This window comes from Eulemur rufifrons, chromosome 8 (assembly GCF_041146395.1).
Source record: "Eulemur rufifrons isolate Redbay chromosome 8, OSU_ERuf_1, whole genome shotgun sequence".
Lineage (NCBI taxonomy): Eukaryota > Metazoa > Chordata > Mammalia > Primates > Lemuridae > Eulemur > Eulemur rufifrons.
The window spans coordinates 120,239,281-120,258,642 of NC_090990.1; the positions used below are offsets into that span (position 1 = coordinate 120,239,281).

Consider the following 19,362-nt stretch of genomic DNA (forward strand, 5'->3'; position numbering starts at 1 on the left):
GTAATAAGACCCAATGGTCCTTGGAGGGGTGTATGGTAAATTTAAGGGCTTATTCCAAGTCAAAAAAGGTCAAATGTGGGACAGTGATCATCAAATATTATTATGTAATAAATTATATTTGTAGATTAACGCAGAAAATTTCTGAACTAATTTTTTTGGATTTTGAAATTTTGATTCAGTAAGTTTGAAGTGAAGCCCAGAAATCACTTCAAGAAATACTGGTCTAGAGAATGTATTCTGCCCATTCAGTATAATACAAGGAAATCAATGCATAGGAGGTTATATATCAGATAGATGTTTTACAAAGCACTGTGCACAATTGTGAACACTTAAATGAAAAAGGTGACATCTATAAAATGTTAAATGCTTATAATTTTGAAGTATTTTTTATCTCATTGATATTTTCTACCTTCAACATCTGTGCTTAGTATTGGGGCTAGAAATTAATGTCTCAAACAGCAGGTACAACTGTTCCTCTTTGAGATCTTAATTCTCTAAAGGTTACTTTTACATAATTAGCTAGACTGTAAGATTCTATTTTTAAATAAGTGATTCTTTAAGCCCGTATCACTTTGTTCATCGTTAATAACAAAATGTTCTTTTCCTGTGCTCTAGGGCTCACCAGGAGAGCGTGGATCCGCAGGTACAGCTGGCCCCATTGGTTTGCCGGGGCGGCCGGGACCTCAGGGTCCTCCTGGTCCAGCTGGAGAGAAAGGTGCCCCTGTAAGTAATGCAAGGAGAAAATACATTATGCTGTTGCCCTGCACATGTATGATTTTTTATTCACGAATATTAGCTTTTCATACCCCACTGCACTCTCTCTGCATATGTGCCTGGCATATGAACACGACCTCCTTTTATATTTATAATGGAGAAAATTTCAAATTCAATTAAATGAGATAACTTTTTTCACAGTTTATGGAACCTGAATACCTGTGAGGGAGTTGGATATTATTAATGTGAAAGGCTTCTCATTTTGCTCCTTTTAAAAAATAAAATTGGGAATTGTGATTAAAACTATACCTCGCTGCTTTATATTAGAAAAGTGTGAACTTTTTGTACGTCCAGTAATACAAATTCAATTCCAAGTGTTTCCATAGTCTGTAAAGGAAACCCATAGAAAGCGGCTGCCCTGCTCATGTAATTTGAGCTTTGATCTCCAGTGAGTGAGATGGGAAACATCTGACCAATTATTTCATCTTATATTTATTGGATTTTAAAATTTTATACTTCAATGGCTTTGGACTCTATTCATTAGGTTTATGTTTTTTTTTGCTGAGATTTCTCCTCTGTTTTTGTCCCTGCTTTTCATTTAATCATGCTGATTAAAAAAAAAAAAAAACAGTTTCTCATCTTACAAGATTAAAACACAAACTGATTCAGTAAATGTAGATAAAAGTGTTGGCTATGATACACAAAAATATATGTTTAATACTTTTGTATACTGGTAAGTCTTGACATATACAATTCAGTTTAAGATTATAATTCAAAATGCTTTTTTTATCATTAAGACTTCAGTTTAGCAAGTTGATTGGTTTCACTGTCCGTGCATTTTCTCTCATTACTTTGTGATATTATTCCAATGTTTCTGTTTTAGTTCATTTTGTGCAGCTATAACAGTATACCACAGATTGGGTCATTTATAATGTATAGAGATTAATTAGCTCGTGCTTTTGGAGCCTGGAAAGTCCAAAATCAAGGGGCTGCATCTGGCAAAGGCCTTCTTGCCACATCATGTCATGGTGGGAGAGCAAAGTGAGGGTGAGAGAGAGAGAGAAACGATCTCTCCCTTTTATAATGACCCCACTCTTGCAATAGCAGCATTAATTCATTCACTAGGCCCTCATGGCCTAATGACCTCTTCTTAGGCTCCACTTCCCAGCACTCTTGCCTTGGGATTAAGTTTCCAATGCATGCTTTTTGGGTGACACATTCGAACAGTAGCAATTTCCAAATAAAAAAGATTTTTTCCGTAATCAATTACCTTTCAGAAACAGTTAAAATGTAGGAATGGGGCTATACCATAACCTGTGGGTAGAATTTTGGGGTGACAAATAAAGCAATTTTAACATGTTGAGCATTTTTCTTAAAGCCAAAAGTTTTATAATGTGCTAGGCACTGGGAAGAAATAGGAAGAGAATAGATTCAGATACTTCAATACAAGTTCTTTTAAAAATCTAAGGCACATGTATCTAGGCACAATATCATAAAGAGTGCATATAGAGAAAAGGAATATACATTGCTTTTATACAAATGGAGAATGTACTATTCAGAATAGTCACAGCTTCTGTGAAGATAATATATTAAATGATGGGTTTTAAAATGAAGATATACCTTGGTTTTATGAAGAACTAAAATATTGAAACAAAGATCAGAATATAGAAAAGCACTGAAAATGCTTAATAAGAAATTAATTTGATGGGACAGATGAGAAATTATTGATAGAGCCTTTGTGAGATCTAGGATTTGGACCTGGGTTTTGTTGGAAATTGATGATACCATGACTAGGGAAGCCAAAAGGGAATGGTTTGGTCATCCACCTCTCTCAGTTATCTCCACCACCACCACCAACTCCAGGATGTTCATTCCATTTTGCTTGTCTTCAACAAATAGTTATTTAGAGTAACTAAGTGCTAGCTGCTATATTAAGTAGTACTTTTGAGGGAGGTGTCTGCTTGGGGGACAGTAGCATAAAGTGGTTGTAAGAGTGTTGGGTGAAACTACCCTTAGCTATCCATCCACAGGTCTAATAAAAACTGATGGAAATAACCAAATTAAGTGCAGCCTTTTACTTCTTTCTCTTCCCAAATATAAATTTTGGATCTTATCTCCTCTGAGCAGCTTGTGTTATAAAAACATTATGCAATTATCAGTAGGTTTAGGCTTGCATAAAGAAAGAGACAAGACTGGGCCTGTGGAAGACAAGTTCTTGGTCCATCTACCCTTCAACTCAGCTTCTTGGAAGGGAGAAAGTCACCATGCCTAGCTAATTTTTGTATTTTTTGTAAAGACAGGGTCTTGCTCTTGCACAGGCTGGCCTCGAACTCCTGAGCTCAAGTGATCCTCCAGCCTCGGCCTCCCAGAGTGTTAGGATTACAGGCATGAGCCACCCTGCCCGGCCCAAGACCCATTCTTTATGGAAAATTATAATGGGTGTGAGTTCTGAAGGATCCAGTAAGAGAGAAAAAGAGTCTATGGATTATATATATAGATACAGACATAGACATAGACATAGATATAGATACAATCTCCAGAGGCATGCTATCAAATAAGCCAAGAGAGAAAAGAGTCCCCTTTTGTTAGATGTTGCAAAAGATCAAAAATATTGAAAGCTGAAAAAACCAAAGAGGCTGAGATTTGACCTGTGGACATTCATAATTTTAGGATAATTATGGGATTCAAAAAGAAAGTAAACTATGAAGAAGTGGAGTGGAGGTGAATGTAGATCACCCCAAGTAAGACATGGAGACAAAAGAAGAATGAGTAGTAAGTGGAAGTACTAGTAGGATGTAATGGAATGCAATGCCTATTATTTTTATCATTATATTGTACATGTATTTATCTACTTTACCAATAATAAGAAAATAATTAGTGAAAAGTGAGGGAGTTAAGGAAATCAGACTAAAGCTGCCTGCTCGGAGACAATGAGAATTGGATTGGGAACTAGCTCTGTCATGCATTTAGTTCATGATTTCAGTTATTTAACATTAAAACCTCTGTTTTCTCATCTCTGAAAAGAAGATAATCAGTATTTTGTGAAGATCAGATAAAATTACAGTTCTAAAGCACTTCGCAGAATTGTGGTAAATGTTCAGAATAATCATCGTCATTATCATCATCATCAGTGTGTGAACCAGCCTTGCTATAAAGCAGGATGAAACAATACACTGAAAATAAAAAAATATATATAAATCAGCTTTTAAGTAAGGAGGGATGGCTTTGTGAATGGTAATAAAAGTTGAGGGTATGAGGATAGGTTAAAGATAAGACCAAGCCAAGTCAGAAAAAGGACATGGCAATGTGTAACTATGTCTCAATTTTTTAAGGTAAGATTTAGTTACTAATGTAAATGGAGGGGTAGAAGTGGTGAAAGAAAGGCTGACTAGTTAAGGAGAAACGGATGTTTCCAGCTGCTGTGTAGGTTGTGGGCCAAGAGATATGTAATGGAGGAAGCATTATGTCATCTTGAAGAGTCATAAACAGCGAATCTAAATGTAGAGTGCTACAGATCCATGGAAGGATTTCTTCCGATTCCACATAGACCAGGATCAGAAGAAATACCATAAATGGCAAATAGTGCCTGGCTAGAGATTATATGTTCTATAATGAAGGTAGATGGAACCTATCGGTCTTATTTACAGATATCGTTGTACAAAAGAATTGAATTTTGGAGTTAAGGGTAGGAAGGAAATTCAAATTAAGGGGAAATATTCGAAACAGCTGTTGTGCTTAAAGTAGCGAAGTTTACTGTGAACAGCACAGCACATCTTATGAGTGTCGATAGGTATCATAATATTTGATGGAAGGAAATGAAAGGTCTCCAGAGTGACATCAGAGGTCTGTTTCATATGATAATTATGGCACAGTTTTGAAAAACAAGAACATATAAAACACAGGCATAGGCCGGGCGCGGTGGCTCACGCCTGTAATCCTAGCACTCTGGGAGGCCGAGGTGGGCGGATCGTTTGAGCTCAGGAGTTCGAGACCAGCCTGAGCAAGAGCGAGACCCCATCTCTACTAAAAATAGAAAGAAATTATATGGACAGCTAAAAATATATATAGAAAAAATTAGCCGGGCATGGTGGTGCATGCCTGTAGTCCCAACTACTCGGGAGGCTGAGACAGGAGGATCCCTTGAGCTCAGGAGTTTGAGGTTGCTGTGAGCTAGGCTGACGCCACGGCACTCACTCTAGCCTGGGCAACAGAGTGAGACTCTGTCTCAAAAAAAAAAAAAAAAAAACACAGGCACGTAATAAATCAGGATCAATGAATTAACTTTGTTTTATAGATATTTTGTTATTTTTGTTGTCATTAATTAACTAACTCAACAAATGCTCCTTAAGTGGTTACTCTGGGCTGCAAGCCAAGGGCATATAACGAAATGCAAAAACAGACACATTTCCTGCCTTCACACTGTTTATTGTCTGGTGGGGAAATTAGGTAATAACGAATCATTAAATACATGTATAATTACAAAATCTGGTTATTGATATGAAGGAAGTGCAATGGTATATGTCAGTTTATAGCAGAGAGATCAGAGCTAGAATTGGGGGCTTTCCTTGGACAATACATTGAAGGTGACATGTACAAGATGAGGAAGCGAAAGGAACAAAATGTGATCAGGCCATATGACAGGAGAGGGCATGGCATCAGATTTAAGGGACTGAAAAAAATATCTAGAAGGGTTGGCATGCAGAGAGCAAGACTTAGAGGAGGCCAGATGTGGTTGGGCAGGCAGTAGGAGCCAGATCATGGTAAGCCACACTAACTTTGGTCTTTGTCTTGGGAACAGTAACAAGTAAATTGACCTAGAAGGTATAGGTGATGTGATCTGATTGGCTCTCTGGGTACAGAATGGGGAATAGATCGGAAGGAAGTAAGAATTAATGTGGGGAAAGGCAGGAGGTTATTTCAATATGTCAGACAAAGAATACTAGTATTTTGGAATAAGGTGTCAGTGGTGGAGATAAAGTGAAGTGAATATATTCAAGAGATAATCAGGAGATAAAACAAGCAAAGCCAAGTTATTATAAAAGAGCAGGAGAGGGTAAGGAAAGTGGGGGGGAAGTCGGATAATGCAAAGACAGGACCTAATGAGTTGTAGATGACCCTTTTATGTGACAAGAACAAATAGAACCCCTGAATGCAATCAGAAATACTATCTTATGCAAAACTGGTGAAAATTTTGACTTTTAGAAAATAATTTATTTTAAACTCTGAAAGGATGTTTTATGGGAAATAGAGGTTGTCTTCATTATCAAGGCACTATTTTTTTTTTAAATTATACATATAGGTAAATTTCAAAACAGGAAAATAATGCCATTGTTAGAAACCAAATAAACCAAAACCTTTTTTAACTTTTTTTGACAGCCTTATCGTTTCGAATCAGTGAAAGCAGCAGTGATTTAAAATATCAAAATCTAGGAAAACACATGAAACATTTGTTAAAAATAGGAAAGTTACATATCAAACATAAAGCATATGGTAAAGTTGGACATATGAGTAAATGCGTTTTGCAGTTTCTAAACCTTAGTACCCACTGCACATCTATTTCAGGGGCACTAATGAAGGGGAGTGAGTAGAGGCTCAGCAAGTTTTCTCAAACATGAGGCATCCGATTTGTCAATATATAACACTTGCTTAGCAAGTACATGTTTGAAAGAAAAATTCTAATTTGAGTCCTAATTATTTTTGTGGTCCATAGCCTGAGATTCATAAATGTTTAAAAAAAGGACGTCATTCTTAGTCACTAATGAATGTAGGGGATCTTTTGTGTTGTCATTTGTTACTTGAAAATATTTTTTCTTAGAAACATTAAACAGTTTCCTTGTCAAATATATTAATAGAAGGGACCTTATGCCTGTCGTAGCTACACTTCAAAATTGTAGCAAACAGTTAATTTATAGGTTTCTTACAGCAAATTAATGAGCTGTTGGATTTTCAATACAGGGAGAAAAAGGTCCCCAAGGCCCTGCAGGGAGAGATGGAGTACAAGGTCCTGTGGGTCTCCCAGGGCCAGCCGGCCCTGCTGGGTCCCCTGGCGAAGACGGAGATAAGGTTGGTGCTCTTTATTAATGTTAGTAAATCCTGTGAGAAAGTTTAATTTTTTTTTCAAGAATTCTGGAATTAATCTTTTTAAGATTAGATGCCAGATGAAAGGTCACCTTTTTCAAAGTTTCAAATATGTTCTAGCAAAGTTTTATTTAAAAAGTTGAGAATTAGCATGTATGCCATAAAACAGTATGGGGGATATAAATAGGAAAATGGAATAAAAGAAGAGGGGTAATGAGAAAAAGTAGTAGATGCCAAAATTTATTTATTTTTAAAATGCCCTTCTGAAATGAATATAAAGGTAATTGATTACACATATATATTAACTCTCATGTCTTGTATATTGCACAGTAAGATTTAAGAATGAATGACATACTTGATAATCATGTTATCTTTTACCAACAGATAAGTAAAGACTCTAAACTCTTGATTCCAAATGTATGGCTGTGTTGCTACATTTGAATCTAATATATTTTAATATTTTATTGTAAAATATTGTAAAAATTTGTAAATCAGCACTCCAATAATGTGCCTCATTTTAGTGTTTGGAGAACTAGGAGAAAAGAAAAGTAATTTTTGATTAATGTGTAATTATAGTTTCTATACATCAATGTACTTTCATTATCAGTTTATACTGGTTATATTGAGATAAAATTAATTTTTTGGTTATAAATCCAGTTGCAGTATTCCTTGATATTAAGTTGACTTTTGTTTGTGTATATATTATCCAATACTAGAAAGCTAGAAGCAGAAGGAACCCAACATTTTACATTTTAAACAGTGACATTAAACACTAGCATGTGATTATATTAAAGGTAAAATTTACCAATTTGATAATGACAAAGACAATTCAATGGCAGGTGTGGCATGTTAGAGATAAATTTTAACTCAAATCTTTCAAATACAGGGTGAAATTGGTGAACCCGGACAAAAAGGCAGCAAGGGTGACAAAGGAGAAAATGTGAGTTTCCTACTTCTTATTGAGGGAACATTATTCATTTAACATTTTTTACTGTTTACTGTGGATATTTTTATGTTGTACTACTTAACTAGCCAAAGCTTATAAGAGTGATACTATATCTCTTCTGTGGTTATACAATTCTATACAATTTTGTGAGGTTTTCTTTCTGCAATTAAGTAAATTATGATGATTATAGGCCACATTTATCAATCTGTGATAGCAAATGAAAGAATGATATAATGAAATAATCTTTTTTCCATATGATCGTGAGAAATAATGTGTACCAAAATTAATACTATTACTAAATTCTACACATATACCAATTGATACATCTGTTCCCATTATATAAAATAAAATATTTATTTTAGAATTTTTCTCTGAAATCATAAAACTATCAAAACAATTTTGGTTTCTCACTCAAATGATGTGTTCACTCTTGCCTGTATAACTTTTTCTTCATTCTTTACCACTTTGCATTCTCTTTAAATTAAATATTTAAAAACTTTCATCCTTCTTGGATTAAACACAGTGGATAATGATACTCTCATGTACTTCACCTCAGCAATTCCTTACTAATTTATACTCTTTAAAGAACATCTACAGACATTTGGTTTTTTTGAGTTCTTTATTTACATTATTTCTCTAAGTGTTCATATATTTGCTATCCAGTAGAAATGTAAATTGGGGGAGTATAGAGATATGTCCTCAATTCATTTTTTTTTTTAACCTAGTGTAGAACTTTATCCATCATCCCTAGCAGTTTGATTCTAATAGATTATTCTGGTTCTGTCCTATGATCCATCTATCATTCAGATGCTTTTAGGGTTGGAATCACTGCATAGCTTAACACATCACTTTGAAAAGAGGTTTTATTAGAATTGATTGAAACTCAACCTGAGTATTAATAGTCACCAAAGACTATGAGAGCTGAATATTTCTAACTAAAAAGAAAGCACTCTAGAATCAGAGCAGAAAGATCTTTCAGGTAATTGAAGTATTTAATGTATAATAGGCTCTTGATTTCTTTTTTTATCGAGTATAACAAAACCTTAGAAAATAAGCAACAACACTGATACTCTGGATTTATGCTGTAAAATTATGCCAAGAAATTGTGTACAGAAAACTAGCTGTATAGGTTTGGTGCAATTGCTACTGACTATAAATTTACAAATTCTATTTTAGTATCTGTCTTAGTCTATTTCGTGTGGCTATAAGAGGATATCTAAGGCTGGATAAATTATAAAGAAGAGGTTTATGACAACCCACTCTGGATGGCGGGAAGGGCCATGGGGGGGAGGGGTGTGGGGAGGGGAACTAATCTATTTCCCTGAGAACCAATCCAGGCTCTTGAGGAGAACTCACTACAGGGAGCCATTCATGAGGAATTCACTCTCATGACCCAAACACCTGTCATTAGGCCTCATCGGGGATCAAATTTTAACATGAGGTTTGGTGGGGACAAATCAAATTACTGTAGCAGTAAATTAAGTTCTTTAGACTCCATTTGGATTTCCTAAAGATAAGTAAATACTATTGGTCTAATTAGAATACCTTATATACTAGACAAAAGCCATATTTTAAGAAGTTTTTATTTCTTCCTTAAAAGCTATAATTAAACATGACTGCAAGACTATTATTTAAGCCAGAAGTTCTCACACATTTTTGCCTCTCAGGACCCTCGTATACTCCTAAAATTTTTTGAAGAGCCCCAAAAGCTTTTGTCCATGTGAATTGAAACTGAGATATCTTAATATTATGTATGGACTCATTTAGAATTAAGAACAGCAAGCCCAAAGCACTTTTAATGAAAAATAGCTATATTTTTCTCAAGCAAAAAACAGTGCGAGTAGCATTTTAAAATTTGTTGTATCTAGCATAATAGATAAAGCTATATTCTCATATCTACTTCAATCTGTGATGACGTGTTGTTTTGTTTGAAAGAATGAAGAAGATCCAAGCTCACAAAAATATGTAGTTTAAAAGGGAGGTGCATTTTGACTACCTTTTCAGATAATTGTGTATATTCTCTGATTCTACATCAAAATTTGATAAGTGGTAGTTTTTCTTAATGGTAAATTGCAATACGAATCTGAAATCAAAACAGTAAGCTTATTATGCTATTACATTAACATCCATTAGCTCTCTCTTGTGCTTTGACTTTTATTCATACATAATCTTGCAATATCTTTTCGTTGGACATTTGGAAATTATCGGTTGACTGGATAAGGTCTTCAAATTATTGACACTTTTTAAAATAGAATATCAATATCTTAAGAAAATTGGGAAGCTGGGAAGTTCAGCTTGCAAATCAAACTAGAGTCCAAGTGCTTTTTCTGAGTCAGGCATTGTACCTCAGTATGAAGCAAAAGTACTTCGTGTCTGTTTTACATTTTGACACATGAATATCAAAAGACATGTACTCAAAGTCAGTATTTAATAAAACTAATAACTTTCAGTGCTTCATCAAGAACATTCTTAAGTGAAAGAGCCATTTTTCTGTTGTCTGAGAGTACGTTGTGATGAAAATGCAATGAATTGTATTACAAATGGTAGCTACAAACATTAGTGGGACTAATCCACCAGCAATTTTATCCACCATTGTTTTTGCAGCATTAGTGCAAATGTCTGTATAGTATAAGACACAAATATGGCAGTTTTGATAAGGAATGATACAATACAATGACTTAATTTGTAATTTCTTCTTAATCTTTTATAATGCCTGACCATTTATTAGCATAAGAAAATAAGACAGTTAAGAAATATCTGTGCATATAAGACTCATAGTATCTTTTGAAATCTAGTGCTCAAAATAAGGGATTCTGTTATACTTAACATATATAATAATACTAAGTTTACATGGGTGTGCATATGTGAAAAGTCTAAATTTTCATATATTACTGCATTCTATCTGTATAGAATCCTCAGAACTTTGGTGTTCATTTAAACGGTAGTATATAGACAAATTTTTCATGTACTTTTCCCGTTCATATATAACTCATTAAAGGGATGATATTTTGAAAATTTTCAAATGTGAATCTTCTACTCGATTTATGTTAGCAAAAAATATATTTTGAAACGCCTGCAAAATTGCAGATGAGAGTACTTCCAATAAATGCCAATCTAAAATTCCTTTCAAAATTGGAAGTCTGAGTCTCAAGGAGTAAAACAAAAATGGTTGGGCTAAATGCGGAAGACTTCTAATTGATGCTTCCTTTTTCTCAAGGAGTGTAGAGTTGTTTAATAGATTTCAATCAGCCAAATGTTCTGCTTTATATAGCCGAGTCTCTTCTGGCTTGTTTCAAAATGACTGATTTTTATTTCACTGCAGGGTCCTCCCGGTCCCCCAGGTCTTCAAGGACCAGTTGGTGCCCCTGGAATTGCTGTAAGTAATCCACTTCGTCCAGAAAATCTAAATCCTCACAGCTCCCTGATTAAAGTTACGAGCTGTCTTATAACCAGTCTGTTTTGTGGGGTAAAAAGTTTTGTCTGTATGCTTAACATTGACTCAAATTAAAATTATATACTATAGCTAAATAAGCTGATTCTTATAAACACACTGTGAGTTCATTTGAAAATAGATAATAACCAGTTGAGAAGTACTTAACATACGATAAATTCTGAACATTACTTTCCCTTGTTAGACAGCTTTTACTTCACTTAATAGACATGATCAAATCAAAATCAGTCATACTCTAGAAAAAAAGAAAGTAAGCAAAACAAATAATGGTATATTTGCAGCAGATAACAGGAATTTAGTCTATCATTTGCTTAGTTATTCTCAAATAGATCTGCTTGGATTAAATTAGAAATAGCCACATATTTATAATTCATATCTTAATGATTTTTCCAGTTTGTGATCATGTTTTGTTTTGTTTTGTTTCTTTCTCTTCTCTAGGGAGGTGATGGTGAACCAGGTCCTAGAGGACAGCAGGGGATGTTTGGACAAAAAGGTGACGAGGGTGCCAGAGGTTTCCCTGGACCTCCTGGTCCCATAGGTCTTCAGGTAAGATGCCATCATCATTGTTTACTCCATCATTTCCACCTACTTCTCTCACCAGGTTTTCTGGTGATGAAAACAGAGCAGCTTCCCTTTTTTCTATGTAAGAACTTGGATACAATTTAACCATAATGCTTGTTTCACTAAATGTATATCTGAACTTCAACTGATTTTCATCAAGTATTATTAATTTTTTTGAAGATGTATCATCCCTGATTCCTATTTCTGGAGTATGTTTAGCCCCACCCTGAGTACTATAACTCCTTTCTTCACTGCCATTTTCTTTGAAAAATAACTACAATCTTACTTAAGTCTGATACTTAAAAATAAGATGTTAGAAGAGTTCTTTCATAGGTCTCATAGCTAGAAAAGTTAGTAATTTGGATGGCTAACAAAAATTACAAGTGTTTTGAGAAATAGCATCCTGCCAATAGCTACTGCCAACAGCAAGCTCTAAACAATGATAGATAAAATAAGCAAATTAGCATTAAACTGATCATTTAAAATAGCTTATAGTTTAAAATTATAATTTGAATTTTACGAAGCATATTCAGGAAAGAAAATATTAAATTGTAAAACATTACAGAGTAAGAAGTTTTGTTCAAATATGTCTTACAACTGGACTCTGACAAAATACTACAGAGCAGACATCTCCTATTCTGGGTTATTTTCCACCTTCTACTTGATGTTTGCTACATCCTACAAACTTTGGAAACATCTAGCTTTCTTCTTCCACTTGCTTATCCTTTGCCTACCTAGTGAGCCTCTGAAAGATTATAAAATTTCATTTAAATGATATTTAGGTACCATATGGGTGTAACTTATTCCAAATTAGCAGCTTTAGAAATAGTTAAATTAAGTCATCTAGTTCACCGACGATAAAAATTTGTGAACTTGTAAAAATATATATAAGTGGAACTTATATAAACTTAATATTTATCTTTATTTTCATAAATAAAATCACAACAGTATTGTTTTTTTATATTAAATAGCCTAGTAGGTGCATAATTGTATAAATTATGCTATAAGCACAATATAATGAATTACAATATTATTATTGTTAAAACACTCAATGGATGTTTATCAGTGAATGTAATATTCTAATTGTATGCTTTTATTTGAAGGCCAAAATACGTCTTTATGAACTTGGAAAGCATAAAAACTGTACTTTCAAATTTGTTGTGTTTAACTTGGTTATACTTGTTAGAAAATGATAAATAAGCAGTCCTAAGTACCACATATCAATGTGTGTGAGAAGCACACATATTTGAAAACAACAACAAGGCATTAAAATTAGATTGTCAATAGACACATTACTATTCATTTTCTGTTTTTTCATTTAACTGATTGCTCTAAATCCTATAAGGCTATAATTTAGAAACTTAGTTCTCATGATTAAAGAAGGTGCCTTGTAGCTTACATTTATAAAATATTCAATAAAATTATCTTCATTTCCACAAAGTAAGAAATGTGCTCTTTGATGAGGGTGACTCAAGAAATCAGTTCATTTAAAAAAAATTGATTATATTTTCCCACAGCTACCTCTTTAAATCAGGAAACTGAAAAGATGCTAATGTAATTAACATGTTCACAATTGCATCTGCATCCTATAATTGGGTCTTTATGATAGAATGAATATTAGCAATTATAGTAGGCATAAATAATAATAATCTAATATTAAGATTAGATGACTGGAGTTTTGAACTCGATATTTACTATTCATCCACATATAAAGTAGATATATATATATGCATTTTTATATACATAAAATGAAAGTTCTTGGCCTAAATTCATTTTTTGTTGCATCATTTAATTGGCAAATGATTTTAAATTGAGAGACATTAAAACAGAATCTGTGCACGCATAAATTTCCCCTTGGAGAAAGTTAGGACATATGAAAACTGATTAACATGGGAGTGCCAGTCAGCATGTTTAGTTCCTGCAAGAAGAGAATTTGACTCATTATGTCTCTATTAATTTTAATAGTAAGAACATTCTGTCTTAACTCAAACTATCATCAAACTTAATTAAAAAAAAAGAAATAAGTATTCCCATTTTTTCTATTGGGAGATTCCTGTTGAACTAATAGGAATAATTATATACATAAAGAAAGATGACAGTGAAGAACTGGGCTTCTAATAGAAATAAAACTGTGAACTAATATTGACATACCATGCAATTTGCAGGATCCTATGAGTCAGATGCAATCTATCTTAAAAGAATGTGAAAACGTGGACAAAAGATAAGAAATGTGACTGTTAAGTTTTGTGGTGTCTACAAGAACTTAAATATGTTTAAGTTCCAATGCATACTAATTAAGAAAATAGAGTGAAATATTTAGTTCATCTGTATTAAAATCTACTTGCATAAGAATTTAGGTTCCTTTGTTCCATCAATGAATTCAAATCTCTGAAGGTGAGGGCCTTAGAATCTAAAATTTTTGCGATCTCCTCCAGGAGACTAAAATCTGGGAAACACTACCTGTTTATTCCTTTCTAGGAACTGCATTTGTAATTCTAGAAACTACCATCAGATGATGGTAACAGTTTGGGAAGTGCATATATAGCAGTTTCTTCTCTTAGATATCTCACTGGCATTTGAGAAAAAATAAATGAGATATACAGGTATATATTGTCCATTATAAATTAGTAATTAATATTTTCTCATAAAGATGAATATATGCCACATTTTAAAAGTTCATAATTATATTCAATAAAGTACCTTCTTTCCAAACTGAGAGTCATGTGGATTTAGTAGATCATATAAACAGTTTAGTGGGTTATTACCTGCATTTAAAAATGAAATAGAACAGGATAAAGTAAAATAGAATAAAAATATCAAAGACTATCATTTATGCAAAAGGATAAGTATTGCTTTATGAAACTTATGTTTCAGCTACATGGCTGGGGGTATTAAGTAATATATATTTTTTACAGTGGTCATGGTCAAATAATTTTCAGCAATTGCAATGCAGTACCAAGAAGTCAATAATTTCACTTAAGTGCTGGCAGTTATTTAGAGCTTTTGCATTGTTTGTATTTTTTATTTCCTAAAAAGATTATATCTGCAATGCTATTGTGTATTAAAAATAAATTATATAGAGAGTATAAGATGTATATAATTATAGCACTAAAACATTGAAAATGAAAACAATCTATAGTTTTATAGTATTAAAAATAATTACTGTGTTTACTATTTCTGTCCAATAATTCTACCTATTTTACATACTTGTCTTACAGTTAATTAAATTTATAACTTGCATATTAATTCACATTTGGTTTTTTTTACTTGTCACAATACTATTGGTGTTTAGATAATTAATAAGTATCACGTTATAGTTCCATAATATTCCAATAGTTAATACAACAAAATTTGTGTAGCTTTTTTTTCTAAGATTAAACATTTGAAATAACAGAATTTTCAGTATTATAGCTAGTATTACAGAAAACGTTTTATCAATTGTAGCTATTACTGTCGGTTTATTGCTTAAGATTCATTCATTCATCATTCATTCAACAAGTATTTCATTGAGTCTCTAGTTTTTGCTTGGCCCTCTGCTAGTTCCTAGAAATAAAAAATTGACTCCTAAAAGACTGCTGCCCCCAAGTAGCTCAGGATTATATATATATGAAGAAGTGACATGAGCATATTTATAAACATAGAGTTCCAGTGTGTACAAAGTCTTGTTGTGACATGAAAGAGGAAATATAAACAATTCTTCAGGGGACAATTAGTTGGGAAGATCAAATAAGTAACCAAGAAGAAATAAAACAATTTTCTTATAGACGTGGCCAGGTGTAATTTGAGTGCGACCTCTCTGTCTGGGTTTATACTATAACACCTCTCCTAAATAGCAATTGCAGTGCAGTTGAGTATAATCAAAATGGATTTGAGAGAATAAAGGAAGTATACTCTAGTAGGTTTCATGGCCTTATGGATTTTTAAGATTCAGAAATGGGGCCGGGCGCGGTGGCTCACGCCTGTAATCCTAGCACTCTGGGAGGCCGAGGCGGGTGGATCGCTCGAGGTCAGGAGTTCGAGACCAGCCTGAGCAAGAGTGAGACCCCGTCTCTACTAAAAATAGAAAGAAATTATCTGGCCAACTAAAATATATATATACAAAAAATTAGCCGGGCATGGTGGCGCATGCCTATAGTCCCAGCTACTCGGGAGGCTGAGGCAGTAGGATCGCTTAAGCCCAGGAGTCTGAGGTTGCTGTGAGCTAGACTGACGCCACGGCACTCACTCTAGCCCGGGCAACAGAGCGAGACTCTGTCTCAAAAAAAAAAAAAAAAAAAAAAAAAAAGATTCAGAAATGGAATTAACGGGTCAAAAATTAAGAAGATATTTGTAAGTCTGAAATCATATTGGAATATTTATTTTCAAAAGAGTTTTACCAAACTGGATGGAACCTAATTATAAAAACCTCACCTGGGTAGGGTATTGTAAAATAATTTGGGCCTAGATTTTTCAGAAATCTGTACTACAGCAGTGGAGCAAATGGTTAGATGTTCGTAAACTCCCAAATCAAATTATGTATTTAGTTATTGTAACTAAAGATAAAATAATATTATATAAAGCATAAATTTTATTGGTAAATGTATGTCTAAGATTTTATCACATGTGGTCAACACTTGCACTGTAAATATTTTAACAAATACTAGTTTCTGAATCTTGATTTTCATGTATCTATTTAACTTTATATTTAATTTTTGGTTTTATAGTAGAAATTGATCAAACATATCTTTTTAAATATATGAGTGATTTTTTTTATTATTATTATTTTTTTTTTTTAGGGTCTGCCAGGCCCACCTGGTGAAAAAGGTGAAAATGGAGATGTTGGCCCGATGGTAAGCTTGATGGATTTTATGCCACTGTATTCACTTCCTACATGGACATCTCCCCTTTCTCCCATCTCTCCATGTGCAACCACTGAATATTAATAATATTACCTTGAATATCTCTCTATCTTTTCTCTTTCTCACTTTGGAGTAATGTTATGTACTCCAAGTGGCATTCATTGGTTTGTAAGTTGTTATTTTTTTTTTATTTCTGTTTATATATTATTGAGTATTGAGGTGTACATAATCAACTGCCACACTCATTTATTTCTTAGTCTTTAGCTCTGGACTTTGATCTGGAGAAGGTAAGGAATAGATATTCACACAGGATTTTGATCAGCGAATATTAATACAGAATCAAAAATTAGTTGTATTTTGAAACAAATTCTTAATTTAATAAAGAATTCTGTTTTAATTAGAATGCTATGACTTATAATTATTTGCATTTATTGATTCTGGCTTTCTAGTTTAAAAGCTCAACTGCTAATTTGTAATACGTATAATTGTTTATGAAGCACTACCTTAGATAAGGAAATAATTAGTCAAGGTAATTGAAATATATAATGAAATGTGATGAATGTATGTCTTAATTGCTCCTTCCATTCAACATTGCCCCAAATTTTTACTTCCTTCAAAATACATATTTTGAATTTTAACACATATGTTAGATTTTATTTTCCTTAGGGGACCATTCCTAGATCTATTATATTTTTTTCAGATAATTCTTATCATTAATAAACCAAAATGTAAGAAATTCATAATAAACATTGCTGATTCAAATAACTGATTAATACTTCCAAGAAGCATCAGATATGTAGCAAGTTCCTTTCTAGATATGGTTGGTATGGTTCCCTGAATCATTGATACATTCTCCCTGATCTTGTGGTAATAGGTAATAATAGAAAATCTTTTCAACCATGGCTTTAGAATAAACTGAGACTTTTGAAAAATATTAATGTCCTGGTATTCAGTATAGACTATTTTAATCACAACCTTGAGGTAGGGAATTCTGGCCATCAGAACTTTATAAAAAGTGCCCCAAATTTATTTTAATGCACTGCCAGTAGAGAATATCTTTGTTTTATGAAAGAATTAAATAGGTTTTTATTATTTCTAATTCTAGCATGTCGAACATGAGAGTTTACATACAGAAAAAGCAAAAATACATACTAACAAAGATAAATCACACTTTCATTGAGTAAATGAATTTTAAATCTTTAGAATTCTAAAGTTTAAAGTTCTTTAAATTTTATGTTCCCTTTGTATAAAATATTTCTAGTTGTATGATGAATAAATTGTACCAGACAGTAGCGATAGAGTTTCTTGCCCATTTTCTAATCAAGTTTTTTTCCTGAAGTCCTAATTTCCCCACAGCTATGTGTAAAGGATCATTTGCTAACACAGTGTTGTGTCCGTCAAGAATGATTTATAACCCTGATATGCTTCACTGTCTGTGATTTTACGGGCTTAAACTTCTTGTAGTTTTCTTAATCACCAAATGAAAATGTTAGAAATGCATTTGAATTTCGTCTTTGTAAACTTTCATATTCATCTTTTACAGGGTCCACCTGGTCCTCCGGGCCCAAGAGGCCCTCAAGGTCCCAATGGAGCTGATGTAAGAACTATGAAATATATATCAATTGTCTTGAAGTTATATAGGTGTTGCTATAATTTCATGGCAGATGCTTTCTGAGATATGGTGGAGATAATCACACTATTGTTTAATGTTATAATAGAAGTCTATAGGAACTCAAGGATCATCTACTTATTCTACTTTATTATACAGGAAAAGAAATGGGCTTTATAGGGAACAAGTCACCACAATTATAAAATAGATACACATGGCCGAGCGTGGTGGCTCACGCCTGTAATCCTAGCACTCTGGGAGGCCGAGGTGGGTGGATCGTTTGAGCTCAGGAGTTCGAGACCAGCCTGAGCAAGAGCGAGACCCCACCTCTACTAAAAATAGAAAGAAATTATATGGACAGCTAAAAATATATATAGAAAAAATTAGCCGGGCATGGTGGCACATGCCTGTAGTCCCAGCTACTCGGGAGGCTGAGACAGGAGGATCGCTTGAGCTCAGGAGTTTGAGGTTGCTGTGAGCTAGGCTGACGCCACGGCACTCACTCTAGCCTGGGCAACAGAGTGAGACTCTGTCTCAAAAAAAATAAATAAATAAAAAAATAAAATAGATACACAGTTCACATTCAATATATATTTACTGATGAATGAGATATATTAGTGGTATCATATGTATTATAATAAACCACGTTGTTCAAACCAGCGTACCTACACTGTGTCATGCATATGATAGCTATTCAATAAATAGTTGCTGAATTCTTTTAAATTTAACCTTTATCTCTGATAATGACATGAAAAGATAGTTTTTAATTGGCTTTGACTGCACTAGTCTAGGTCTGTACTCCAAATGTCCTTTACATATATATGCGTGTGTTATCAGGGCTTTCATCTAAAAGCTTTGTATTTTGTATTGCTACTTTCAGTCTATAAAGTATGTTACAAAAATATGTGCATAAGTGTACTTCTTACCAAGTAAAATGTTTTCTCTTAGTTGTATAAAAAAGATAATTCCCTAAACTTAAAAATCATTCTAATATTGTAGGATTTTGATACATAATGTCATATCTATCTTTTTGTTACCATTAATGGATAAATGGATTTGATGATGATCACTTCTTCTGACTTCATCTTTTCAGAATGAAGAAGCCCATGCTTTCCTCATTCCTCTGGCTTATCTTTGTTGCTCTTCTTTTCTGCCTACTTTTAAT

The 19,362-nt window shown here is 33.4% G+C and overlaps 1 protein-coding gene across 4 annotated transcripts in view; it reads left to right on the top strand.

Moving 5' to 3' along the window:
* Positions 1–19,362, top strand: part of COL11A1 (collagen type XI alpha 1 chain) — a 200,556-nt gene that overhangs the window by 137,377 nt on the left and 43,817 nt on the right. For all 4 annotated transcript variants that reach the window (XM_069479087.1, XM_069479089.1, XM_069479086.1 and 1 more), the window contains 7 exons: positions 616–723; positions 6,670–6,777; positions 7,679–7,732; positions 11,061–11,114; positions 11,628–11,735; positions 16,526–16,579; positions 18,132–18,185. In XM_069479087.1, coding sequence (XP_069335188.1) covers positions 616–723; positions 6,670–6,777; positions 7,679–7,732; positions 11,061–11,114; positions 11,628–11,735; positions 16,526–16,579; positions 18,132–18,185 — 540 coding nt within the window. The remainder of the gene's footprint in view (positions 1–615; positions 724–6,669; positions 6,778–7,678; positions 7,733–11,060; positions 11,115–11,627; positions 11,736–16,525; positions 16,580–18,131; positions 18,186–19,362) is intronic.